We start from the raw sequence: 13,142 nt of genomic DNA on the forward strand, positions 1-13,142 counted from the left end.
GAAGGATAGGATCTAACAACAAAATATTGATCCAAAAACAATCTACCTGATAAGCATTTAAGCTTCTAAGGCATTAGCAGAGAAGAGGCAATGGACATTCCTGGTTTGGTGGCTAACATTCTCCCCTCTCAACCAATGCTACCAATCACAGTTTAGCTGATGAATCTCACTGTGTTTGAGAGATGTTAGTGGTACAGGTGACTACTTTATTTGGCTACAAATCACTCCATCCATGGTCTGATCTTCTAGCACCATCTGGCAGGCTTGGGACAGTTCCAGTCCCGAGTCAACATGTGTGCAGGAAGTGTCTCCAGCTGCAGCTCCTGGAAGCTCGAGCTTCAGAGCTGGCGCAGTGGCTGGAGACACTGTGGAGCATCCGCGAGTCAGAGTGTGCCATGGATAGCACATATAGTGAGATGTTCACACCACAGGCCCAGACTCCACAGGCAGGAAGGGAATGGGTGACCACCAAACAGAGCAAGAAGATAGGCAGGTACCGCAGGAATCTCCTGTGACCACTCCCCTGCAAAACAGATATACTGCTTTGGTTACTGTTGAGGGGAATGACCTCTCTGGGGAAAGCAGTAGCAGCCAAACTCGTTGCACCGCGGTTGGTTCTGCGGCAAAAGGGAGGGGTAAAATGTGTGCCAGTGCATAAGTTATAGGGGATTCAATTGTAAGGGGAATAGACAGGCGTTTCTGTGACGAAAAATGAGATTCCTAGATGGTATGCTGCCTCTCTGATGCTAGGTCAAGGGTGTCTCGGAGTGGCTGCAGGATATTCTGAAGGGGGAGGGTGAACAGCCAGTGGTCACAGTATACGTTGGTACAAACGACATGGGTTAAAAAAAAAGGATATGGTCCTGAAAGCAGAACACAGGGAGCTAGGAAGAAAGTTAAGAAATTGGACCTCAAAAGGTAGTGATCTCAGGATTACTACTGGTGCCACGGGCTAGTCAGAGTAAAAATGACAGGATATCTTCGATAAACACGTGGCTGAAGAGATGATGTCAGGGGGAGAGTTTCAGATTCCTGGGGCATTGGGACCGGTTGTGGGGGAGGTGGGCCCTGTGCAAATTGGATGTGTTACATCTGGGCAGGATTGGGACTGATGTCCTAGAGGGGAGTATTTGCTCGGGGAGGGTTTACACTAATATGCCATAGGGGTAGGAATCTAATGTAAGGAGTCAGAGAAGGAGGGAGCAAGAACGAAAACAAAAAGGGAATAAGAAAAGTGACAGGCAGAGAAACCAAGGACAAAGTTCATACAAGGTTAGAGAGAAAATACTGGGAGCAAGACAAACAATGTTAAAAAGACAAGCTTAAAAGTTCTGTGCCTTAATGCTTGGAGAATTTGCAATAAAGTGAATGAAGGAATCGCGCAAATAGATATAAATGGGTACAATGTAATTGGGATTACTGAGACATGGCTGCAGGGTGGCCAGGGGTGGGAATTGAATGTTCCAGGATATTCAATATTTTAGAAGGACAGGCATAAAGGAAAAGGTAGAATGGCACTGGTGGTTAAAGAGGAAATTAACACAATAATGAAAAAGGATATTGGCTCTTGACAACATGGAGTTGAGAAATACCAAGGGGCAAAAAATATTTGTGGGGGTCATATATGGACCCCCAAACTGCAGTGGGAATGTTGGAATGGCATTAAACATGAAATTAGTGATGCATGTGATAAGGGACTATCAGTGATCATGGGTGATTTTAATCTGCACATAGATTGAGCAAATCAAATTAGCCACAACGTCATAGAGGAAGAATTCTTGGAGTGTACACGGGATAGTTTTCTTGACCAATATCTAGAGGAAACAGTTAGACAGCAACCCATCTTAGACTAGACACTGTGTTATGGGAAGGGAATCATTGCCAATTTAGCTGCAGGAGACTCCTTGGGAAAGAGCAATCATAAGATGATAGAATTTTTTTATCAAGATGGAGAACGAAGTGGTTGATTCAGAGACTAGGGTGCTGAATCTTAATAAAGGAAACTATGAGGATATGAGGCATGAGTTGGCCTTGATAGATTGGGGAGAGTTACTTGAAGGGATGACAATGGATAAACAATGGCAAACATGGGGGAACTGCAGCAACTGTTTATTCCTGTCTGGCACAAAAGCCAAATGGGTAAGAGGGCCAATCCATGGCTTAAAAAGGAAATGAGAGAGAGTATCTAAACTAAGGGAGAAGCATATAAATTGGCTAAGAAAAATAATAGTCTGAGGATTAGGAGCAGTTTAGAATTCAGCAAAGAACAACCAAGGGATTGATTAAAAAGGGAAAGATACAATACAAAAGTAAGCTTGCAGGGAACATAAAGACTGACATTAAGAGTTTCTATAGATAATTGAAGAGAAAGAAGTTGGTGAAGACAAATGTACAAATCTATAGGCAAAAACAGGAGAATGTATAATCGGGATAAAAAATGGCCGAGCAACTGAATACATACTTTGGTTCTGTCTTCACAAAAGAGGACACAAATCAGATACCAGAAATGTTGGCGAACGTAAGATTTAGTGAGAGGGAAGAACTGAGGGAGATCAATATAAGTAGAGAAATTGTACAGGGAAAGTTGATGGGATTGAAAATGGATAAATCCCCAGGGTCTGATAATCTACATCACAGAGTATTTAAGAAGTGGCTCTAGAAATAGTGGATGCATTGGTGGTCATCTTCCAGGATTCTATAAATGCTGGAACAGATTGGAGGGTAGCAAATGTCACTCCAATATTCAAGAAGGGAGGTAGAGAGAAAACAGGGAATTATAGACCAGTAAACTTAAGATCACTAATGGGGAAAATTCTCAAATCCATTATCAAGGACTTTATAGCAGAGCATTTAGAAAGCAGTGGCAGGATCAGAGTCAACATGGATTTATGAAGGGGAAATCATGCTTGACAAATCTGTTGGAAGTCTTTGAAGATGCAAGTAGTGGAGTTGACAAGAGGGAACCAGTAGATGTAGTATATGTGGTCTTTCAGAGTGCGTTTGACAAAGTCCCGCACAAGAGATTATCATGCAGGATTAAAGCGCATGTGATTGGAGGAAGTCTATTGAGATCAATAGAAAACTGATTGGCAGAGAGAAAAAGAATAGGAATTAATAGATGCTTTTCAAATCGACAGGCAGTAACTAGTGGGGTGCTTCAGGGATCGGTGCTGGGACCCCAGCTATTCACAATATATATTAATGATTTGGATGAAGGAACAAAATGTAACACCTCAATGTATGCAGATGATATCAAGTTGGGTGGGAAGGTGAACTGTGACAAGGATGCAGAAATCCTTCAGAATGATCTGGACAGGGAGGGTGAGTGGGCTAATCAGCGGCAGATGCAACACAATTTGGATAAATATGAGGTTATTCACTTCGGAAGCAAAAACAAAGCGGCAGATTACTACCTGAATGGCTGTAAATTGGGAGAGGGGAGTATGCAGGGGGACCTGGGTGTCTTTGTGCACCAGTCGCTGAAGGTAAGCATGCAGGTGCAGCAGGCATTAAAGAAGGCAAATGGCATATTGGCCTTCATTGCGAGAGGTTTTGAGTACAGGAGCAGGAATGTGTTACTGCAACAGTACAGTGCCTTGGTGAGGCCATACCTAGGGTACTGTGTGCTGTTTTGGTCTCCTTTTTTGAGGCAAGATGCTCTTGATCTCGAGGAGTGCAGCAAATGTTTACAGGCTGATTCCGGGGATGGCGGGACTGATGTATGAAGAGAGACTGACTAGGTTAGGATTGTTTTTGCTGGTGTTCAGATAAATAAGGGGGGGATCTCAGAGGCTTATAAAATTCTAACAGATCTAGACAGGAAAGATGCAGGGAGGATATTCCTAATGGTGGGGGAGTCGAGAACCAGGGGTTACTGCCTGAGGATCCAAGGGTAGACTATTTAGGATGGAGGTGAGGAGACATTTCTTCACCCAGAGTGGTGAGCCTGTGGAATACATTACCACAGGAAGTAATTGATGCCAAAACATTGAATGCATTCAATGTGCTGGATATCGCACTTGGGGTAAATGGGATCAAAGGTTATGGATAAAAGCAGGGTTAGACTATTGAGTTGGATGATCAGCCATGGTCTTGATGAGAGGCAAAGCAGGCTAGAAGGGCGAAATGGCCTCCTCCTGCTCCTACCTCCTATGTTTCTATCCCAGAGTGTAAATGTTCAGAGATATATCAACATCATGATAATGGAAAATATAAATGTATTTATTTCTGTTCATCGACATAACCAGAGCTCAAACTCATTAACAAGCTTTTAAAATGAATTCTAAAGTAATGCATTTAGAATACATTTCCAGCAATGACCTATAATTACCTGATCCTGAAATGGTGTTAACTGTGCATGACCCATGTCATCTTTGCATAGCTTTCTCCTTGCACTTGTAATTGCAGCTTTTCAATTATATCTGCCACAACGGCTACCCCCTTACTGCCTGCCTGATGCATTTCTTTTAACGTTATGAACAGTCTGTTTAAATGTCCTCAACAATACAGCTCACCATCTTGAATGATTAGCAGAGATAATGTGGTACGTAATCATTCCTCTGCGCTGCACAATGTTTTGTTCAATCACTTTCCAAACACTTTCAAACTTTGCTATTAATATTCTGCATTCATCATAGAGAATGAGAAACTCAGAAAACCTTGAACTTGCACCTAATAAAACAGTGCCAGATGTATTTAAAAAAATGAAAGTGAATAAAATAAGCTGTCAACTGTGTTATCTAATTAATTCAATACCGCTCCCTCGGGCTTGTCTCTGCATGAAAAATTTTGCATTAAGGACAAATTCAACTAGCAGTTCAGAGGCATAACAGAGAACTATCCATAGTCTCAGGTTGTTCATGAGTAATGCCTGGGTCAGCTCACCAGAAAACATCAGTTTTTTTCAGGCCCACATTTGGAAGCCTCAAACAGAACTCAAAAGAATTTGCATTTATATAATGCCTTTCATGACCTATGTATTCTGAAGTGCTTTATAACCAATTAAGTGCTTTCAAGATGCAGCTCATTGCCATAATATAGGAAAGCATTTCTACTGCATAGCAAAACCTCCAACAAATATCAAGGGGGCAGATAGAAAACATAGAAACCTACAGTGCAGAAGGAGACCATTTGGCCAATTGAGTCTGCATCGACAACAAGCCCATCTAGGCCCTATGCCAAAAACCCCACACATCCACCCGCCAATCCCTCTAACCTACGCATCCCAGGACACCAAGGGGCAATTTAGCATAGCCAATGCACCTAACCCACACATCTTTGGACTGTGGGAGGAAACCGGAACACTGGAGGAAACCCACGCAGACACAGGGAGAACATGCAAACTCCACACACACAGCCACCCAAACCGGGAATCTAACACAGAGCTGTGACGCAGCAGTGCTAACCACTGTGCCATCATGTTGCCCGTTTTAACCAGAAAATCTGTATTAGTGACACTGGCTAAAGGATAAATATTGGTCTAGACTCCCTTGTTATTCTTCAGTAGTGCCATAGGATCTATGTCCATCAGGGAAAGTAAGTGGGAGCTCAGTTTAACTTCTCATCCAAGTGACAAGAGCATTGTCAAAGCAGATATGCTGACATATTCTGGTGCTGTATAGTGGACAGTAGAGGAACTGCAGAATTTACAACGGCAATTCACGTGCAAAAACGTAGCTGATTAAGCATTCCCGTGTTGTTGATAAATAGCATTTGTGACATTCCTCTGCTTTTATAGGAATGGCCCCAGTTATTTTAAATTCACTAACACCTTTCACAAGATGGTAGGACAAGACTTATCAGATGAATAACTTTTTTGCAGTTTTTACATCCACTAATGTATCTCCTAATAATTTCTAACCTCAGTTGATTTGTTTAAAAACTGTTTGCAGTTTAACATATGGTCTTGTGGAATATCGATCACCTGAATGTGCTTCATATTAATGAACAATGAGCACAATGCTCTTTATTGGCTGCTAAAGTTTACATACATGCAAGGACACAAGCTTTTTTTTAAATGATACCCCATAACCTTTGTCATTATAAAGTCAGCTAACATTATTCTATGCACATTTCTGGAAAACTTTTGTGGCCAAGAAAGTAAAGGATATGTCTGTTGGGTAATGGAAAACTTTCATACGTTTAAGCCAGTCAATATTAAGTAATCCATAATAAACCATTGCAGGATAGAGCTCTCAATGTCTGAAGAAGATACCCAACTACAAATTCTAAACCGTATTTACTACTGCACTAGTGAGAGAATTGAATTTCTCACATCAGCCACTCAAGGTAGCCTCACTGAATCACAAGTTACTGCCAATGCATACAGAATACAGGAGTGTGTGGAGTTTGCACGTTCTCCCCGTGTCTGTGTGGTTTCCTCCAGGTGCTGGGTAATAAACTTGTTTGGAGAATCGGTGAGGGCTTGATGGCCAAATGGCCATGTTTTGCAGTGTAAGAATTCTATGGTTCAAAATTTTTCTAGCTTTGGTTATTGTTTCACACACTTTGGTAATGGAATGGTGACCGATTAGATCTTCCTAAATAAATCTTACAGCTGGAGACTTTCTTGACAGTCTAGACTAGATTCAAGTCCTAATCCCTGCTATGTTACCTAGCTCTGCACAATCATAAGTGATAATGGCACCTCACTGGCACCAGTCAGGCTTAGACCACAGCCACCAAACACTAGTGATGAAATCTACAAAGTTAACCCAGTTACTTTATCGATTATAACTAGCATTTATGGTATTACTGGCCAACTATTTAGTAGGTAATTTTCCATTAATTCAAAAACAGTGTTCCCACATGCAGCCAGTTAGTTCAGAAATATATAGGGCGAGTAGAAATGTATATTGCTGCAAAAGCAATGGCAAAAAAATTATAAAGAACACTGGGCAACGGAAAACAGTTTATAAAGAAGCTAAATGTCTAAAAAGCAGCAATGTGAATCAAAGAACAGTAGATCTTTAAAATGTTACCAGAAGTTATTTGATCAAAATATAGTTTTTAATAATGACGGTTGGGGGTAATTAATCTACAACTTTTTTAATTTCTGGCATGGTGCATGCTGCTTGTAAAGGACACACCGATTTCCTAAAATAGGTTCTCCATTTGGGTATAGAACAGTATAACACAGTAAGAGGCTATTTGGCCAATCTAATCTGCACTTGCTCTCGATTCAGTTAAATTCTCTGCTCCTTTCCATTTTCCCTGCAAAATTTTATCCCTCAGTAATCAACCCAATTTCCTTTCAAAGGCGATTATTGCCTCAATATCCATCAATATGCATCATCAGGCATTACATTTAAATTTACAAACAACAAGGCCAACAACTTCCAAAAGGAAGATCGACTGGCATTTATTTGAAGACTATGCCAAAGGACTGTGCTGTGATATTAATGTGAAGCTACCAGCACTCACTGGTGTTCAGTAAATCAGACAGCAACATTTGCTTTCATGCACACCCAGTAAAGTGTGGAAAGCAGAAAGTCCTGCCAAGTTGCCCTATTCCCCTACAAGCTTCACCACACCACGCTTTGCCAAGAGTCTCAGCACTGAAATACATTTAAGGAATTAAGAAGCTGCACTACTTATCCACTAGATAGCCACTAAACACGCCAGAAAAAGTTAAGGTTTATACTAAGTTAATTACTGCCAAACTACTGCTTTGACACAGAAAATTAGCAATTGTGGATTTTAATTATTGTTGTAATTTTTTTTACAAAATTTCTGCTTTCTGTTTCTCCTCCCTCTAAGTCTGCTGCTCCTTTCCCTCTTTATTTTGCATTCTGCACATGATCTCACATCAAGTTGAATGTTTTAATTCTTGATTCTGGATTTAGATTCCAGGTCTCAATAAGGATAGGTTGAAGAGTATGCTGCTGCTTGCCCTTTTGGTTCAAATAAATGTGCATCGCACGAACATATCAATTCAGGATCAAAGCATTTACCAACAACTGGTCAACTCTAATGGTCACAAAACATCAACATGACCGGCAGCATTACCTGCTATCAATGTGTATTTTGGAATACATGTTAACTGAAGAATTCAATTAATGGTGAGATGGCTTGGGTGAGATGTTCTGCAGACTCAATGGGCTAAATGGCCTGCTTTTGTACTGTAGCAATTCTATAATGTAATTTGTGCACTGACTTCAACAGTTAGAAAATGCCAACCTTTTGAGAAAGTTAATTAAGTGACCATGTAAATTTTGAGATTCATTGTAGCTTTAAGCAGCAATCATATCCAACATTCACCATATTCTGATCTAGCTAGGCTATTATTCCTTGCTTCATATATGATCTGGTCAATTATGGTGGTTTTGTTTGACTCCATGAATATTCTGAAGGATACAAGATAATTGAGAATATATATTTATATACTATGAAATTCTTTCACAAAAGTATCATATTTGCTCATTTTTGGTATGAATACCAATTTTTGCCTGCTTACCTTTTGCCAGTCGTTCCAGCCTTTTCCCATGTTCTGGGGGTATTGCATACCTATAGTAAATGGAAACAGATCAAGTCAGCCCCTTGTAAAGTGGTGAAAAAGTTCTGACAATAAACATTGTGCATTCAAACATAGCCTTGTGTTTGACTGCAGCCCAGAATGAATTCTTCTGCAAATTTTACAGTTTTTGACAGGATTGCTGCACAAACGTTAACACTGATCCACAATCATCTATTGCAAACTGGAAAAGGAAGAAATGGCAGGCAAATTGAAATAAATATTTTGCATTGGTCGTCAGTATGGAGGTACAGGTAACATCCCATAAACAGCAAGAATTGGAAGGGAGGAACTCAGGAAAATTACAATCACCAGGGAAATGGTACTTAGTAAACTGTTGAAACTGCAGGCTGACTAGACCCCAGGTCCTGATGGATTTCATCCCCAAGTCTTAAAAGAAGTGGCAAGTGAGACAATTGATGCATTAATTTAATTCTCCAAAATTCACAAGATTCAGGGAAGGTTCTATTAGATTGGAAAATAACAAGTGTAACTCCATTATTCAAAATAGGAGGGAGGCAGAAAGCAGGAGAACTATAAGCCAGTTAGTTTAACATCTGTCATAGGAAAAAGGCTGAAGCTATTATTAAAGATGTTATTACAAGATGCTTAGATATATTCAAGATAATCACAGTAGAGTTAACATGGTTTGTGAAAGGGAAATAAAAAATTTATTAGACATTTTTGAAGTAGTAATAGGTGCTGTTGATAAAAGCAAACTGGTGGATCTACCGTACTGAGATTTCCATAAGACATTTGATAAGGTGCCACATCAAAGATTCTGATAGAAAATAAAAGATCATGGTGTAGGGGGTAACATTGGCATGGATAGAAGATTAACAAGCCAACAGGAAGCAAGGAGTTGGCATACATGGGTTACTTCTGTTGGCAGGATGTGACAAATGGTGTGGCACAGGGATCAGTGCTGGAGCTTCAACCCATTGCAGTTTATATAAACGATTTGGATGAAGAGATCAATGGCACGGTTGCTTTCTTTGCTGATGATGCAAAGGTAAATAGGAAAGCAAGTTCTGAAGAGGACATAAGGAAGTTACAAAGGGATAAGTTAGGTGAGCAGGCAAAGCTGTGGCAAAATGTTGGAAAATGTAAGGATGAATAAAAAACATATTACCTAAACAGTGAGAGGTTGCAGAAAATTGCAGTGGAGAAAATGGGAAAAGGCAAAAATAAACTTAACAGGCACTTGTAGTCCAAGCTGCCATACTGTAGTTCCCAAATCACATACACGAAACATACGAATTAGGAGCAGGAATAGACCACTTGGCACTTCAAGGCTTCCCCACCATTCAGTAAGATCACAACTGATCGAATTCTTAAGACGGTGAAAAGTTATCAGGGTTAGGCAGGAGTGTGAAGTTGAGGTTAAAATTCAATCAGTTGTGATCTTATTGAATGGCAGGGAAGGCTCGAGGGGCCAAGTGGTCCATGCTCCTAATACATATGTTTCACGTATGTGATTTGGGAAACTACAGTGTGGCAGCTTGGACTACAAGTGCCTGTTAAGTTTATTTTTGCCTCTTCCAATTTTCTCCACTGAAGGCAGCATCACACATTCGGGTGCACTTCTAAGATTAAGCTTCACCAAGTGAACCAGGCCTGCCATTAACATACAGAGTTAGTGCAATGAAGACCAGACACATTGGATAATTTTTTCTTCTATGTATAAGCCTTGTGGCCAATTCTGGATTCAGAACTAGCACTTCTGGCTGAGATTAGTTACAGTGAACAATGTAGAAACTACCATATTCTGTACACTGCTGATATTCATATGGTGCATTTACCCACTGAGCCAGAAGGAAGTGTTCTTCTATTTACTGTGAACTGTAGCACATGGAGACAATAGATAAAGATCTCAAAGTAACCACCTTGATAATTTATCAGAAATGTCAATGGTGAGTAGGCAACTGGCAGGAGCTTCCTTGATAATATGACACTCCACCCTAAGGGATGAAAAGACCTTTTACGCTCATGATAAATGGAACATATATTAGAATGTGAGACCTGGAAAGCACAGGCATAACGCTTCCATACTTTCCACACCCCAAAGGGCATTAATATTAAACTTACTTTTAACATTATATATTTAAATTGAATAGGTCATGGTTTACAGAGAGATATGATAAATACCCCAATTGCAAGCTTAAATTATATGCCACAACTCAAGTTATTCACTGAACTTCAGTTCGGGAGATACTGATTATCTCTTGCTTGTAGCTGTCACATATTCACTCCATAATGTATTAGTTTCACAAGTGCAAAAAAAGAATGAAAGTTACACAATAGAGCTATTCAAAAGGACTTGACAATCACTTTCAAATCAAATTCTGGGTTTTGGCTATATTAACATTTCATTCTCCAGGTAATTCCATTCTCCAACATCCCTCATTAGCCGGTCAAATCTTGCAATCAGCTAACCATTCTAATGAAAGCAACACCAATTAACATTGGATTATAAGTCTGGAGAGTTAATAGTTTACCTAGCCAAGTTCAAATTAAATAACAGCTTTTATCTGAGAATGGAGAATCCAAGTTCCTTTATGAAACCGATACGATTAACAGATCGCATCCAATCATTTGTGGAATACCGACATGGCTGAAACATGCACTAAACTTGAATTAGGTTTAAGGTCCAAAAATCAACCTTTTTCTTGATTCTACTTGAGCTCCGAACAGAAGACTTTTCATTTGTTACTATGCAATGATTTAGATGCCTCTTGGGGGTGGAACGTAAAATCGCTTTTATCCCAGCGGATTTCAGAGCTGCTTCCTGGTGTCACACTGTTAAAAGCTAATCCCTTATCACTCCAAAAAAAAACAGGCCTACGAGGCTGCCGCTAGGTAAGGGAACTGGATTTTGGAATGTAAATGTCAGGAGTCAGCTACCAGACACCAATCTCTGACCTAAACAATTGCCAGTATAAAAGCTGCTGAAGACTTTCAAACACAGATTGCAGTAAACCCAAATACAGCAGGCTGATCCTCTCAAGAGCCGAGGCTGCTCAGAATGCAGATAAATGGTTTCTTTGCATTAGAAAAATAGACTGTGCCTCTCAGGCAAAAGCAGAAATAATTAAATGATTTTAGAATTCACTTGAAAGAACCAAAGTACCCGCCATCGGTATGGTAATGTTACATACAATGCTTGCATTTTGAAAATAAGTAAGAGAATAGATAAACTTCCCGGAAAAGAAAGAAACCAAATATTTTTTCCTTCCTAAATCAAAATCAGATCGTCAGCTAAAAGGGCCGCTGTATTGAAAGGAGCTACTTACTATTTGCCAGCTCTCTGAATAGTTCTCAATTCCTGCAGAAAGGCCATTATTAAGTCAAAACTATGCATTTCACACAAGATATTTATCTTGCGCTCAATGCCAAAGAATCTCTTCCCTACAAACCAGAATGCACTTTGCACAGATATAAAGGTATTGTACTATTTCTCAGAGATTGAAGCTTTTTATGAAATTTAACGTTCATATATCATGAACCCTCACCTGATCTCCAAAACTTCAGAAAGCAGAAGGGACACATTGCAAGGTAGAAAGTACACAGCACTTTCACTACAAATAATAGATAAGCAGCATCAAGAGACAATTCAGCAGCCTGCACCTTTGCTGTTGATTTTTTAAACTCATGTTTCCTCCTCAGGGAGGAAATCAACAAAACAAATTACATTTCAGAAACTTTCCAAACAATGTTAGGCTAAAACAAAGAATTGAGACATAAGATCTCATCCACCTATCAGACTCTTGATGCACTCTCTCTAATCAGGCTGCAATGCTATGTTACAGAAGAACAAGATGGTCTAAGATATATTTCCCAGCCAGAGGGGACATGCAGTCAACCAAGTTACTCAAGTTTAAGATTTTCATTTATTTTCAAAGAATCAAAATGGTGTTTACTCAGACAAATACAGCTTATTACCTAGATGTAGTTCAATAAAAAGGGTGTTTTAGTCTTCATGTAAAATGCTAAATAAAACACAGCAATCGAACAGAGGAACAATATATCAAAAAAAAGAACATGTGGGTATGACATAAGCATTGATACAAACAGGTCCATTGCTGAAGAATAAACAATTTGTTATACATCATGGAAATAGAGACTTTCCTTGTTTCACTCAGAAAAATGCTTCATTGTAGGTCTAAGTAAAATAAAGAAGGCACTTTTTCTAATAGATCACTAGGATTAGCTTTTAAAACATGCGAATTTGTTTTTGTTGATCCTACAAATTAGGGGTTATGCAGACTAATCATCCGAAGATAAATGTATCATTTATTCATGGATTCACTATTACTACAAATGCACAACTTTAGAATCGAGTTACTGTTAGCAAGGTAATAATGAGCTTGTAATAATCTTTTTAAAATAAATATGGTTGTTAATAGATATGAAAATATTACTTTATCAGTCCTTTCGTGGAATGTGAATGATTTGTAAATGTAAACAAATCTTAGCGTCAACTGACAAAGGAAAATGGCAATTGAGGTATCTACCTGAAACTTATTATTTAGGGCCACAAAAAATTGAAACTGCTTGCCTTCTTAGGAACAAGTGGAATAAAACTACATGATGAGTCTGGCCCTGACATAACCAAGGAACAAGCCTTGCC

The 13,142-nt window shown here is 39.4% G+C and overlaps 1 protein-coding gene across 1 annotated transcript in view; it reads right to left on the reverse strand.

The window, feature by feature from the left end:
* Nucleotides 1-13,142, reverse strand: part of kdm4b (lysine (K)-specific demethylase 4B) — a 406,075-nt gene that overhangs the window by 252,591 nt on the left and 140,342 nt on the right. Inside the window, exon 7 of the mRNA XM_080213068.1 lies at nucleotides 8,456-8,505. Coding sequence (XP_080069194.1) covers nucleotides 8,456-8,505 — 50 coding nt within the window. The remainder of the gene's footprint in view (nucleotides 1-8,455; nucleotides 8,506-13,142) is intronic.

The sequence above is a fragment of the Carcharhinus amblyrhynchos genome, chromosome 26, assembly GCF_965287045.1.
Source record: "Carcharhinus amblyrhynchos chromosome 26, sCarAmb.v2.hapA, whole genome shotgun sequence".
NCBI lineage: Eukaryota > Metazoa > Chordata > Chondrichthyes > Carcharhiniformes > Carcharhinidae > Carcharhinus > Carcharhinus amblyrhynchos.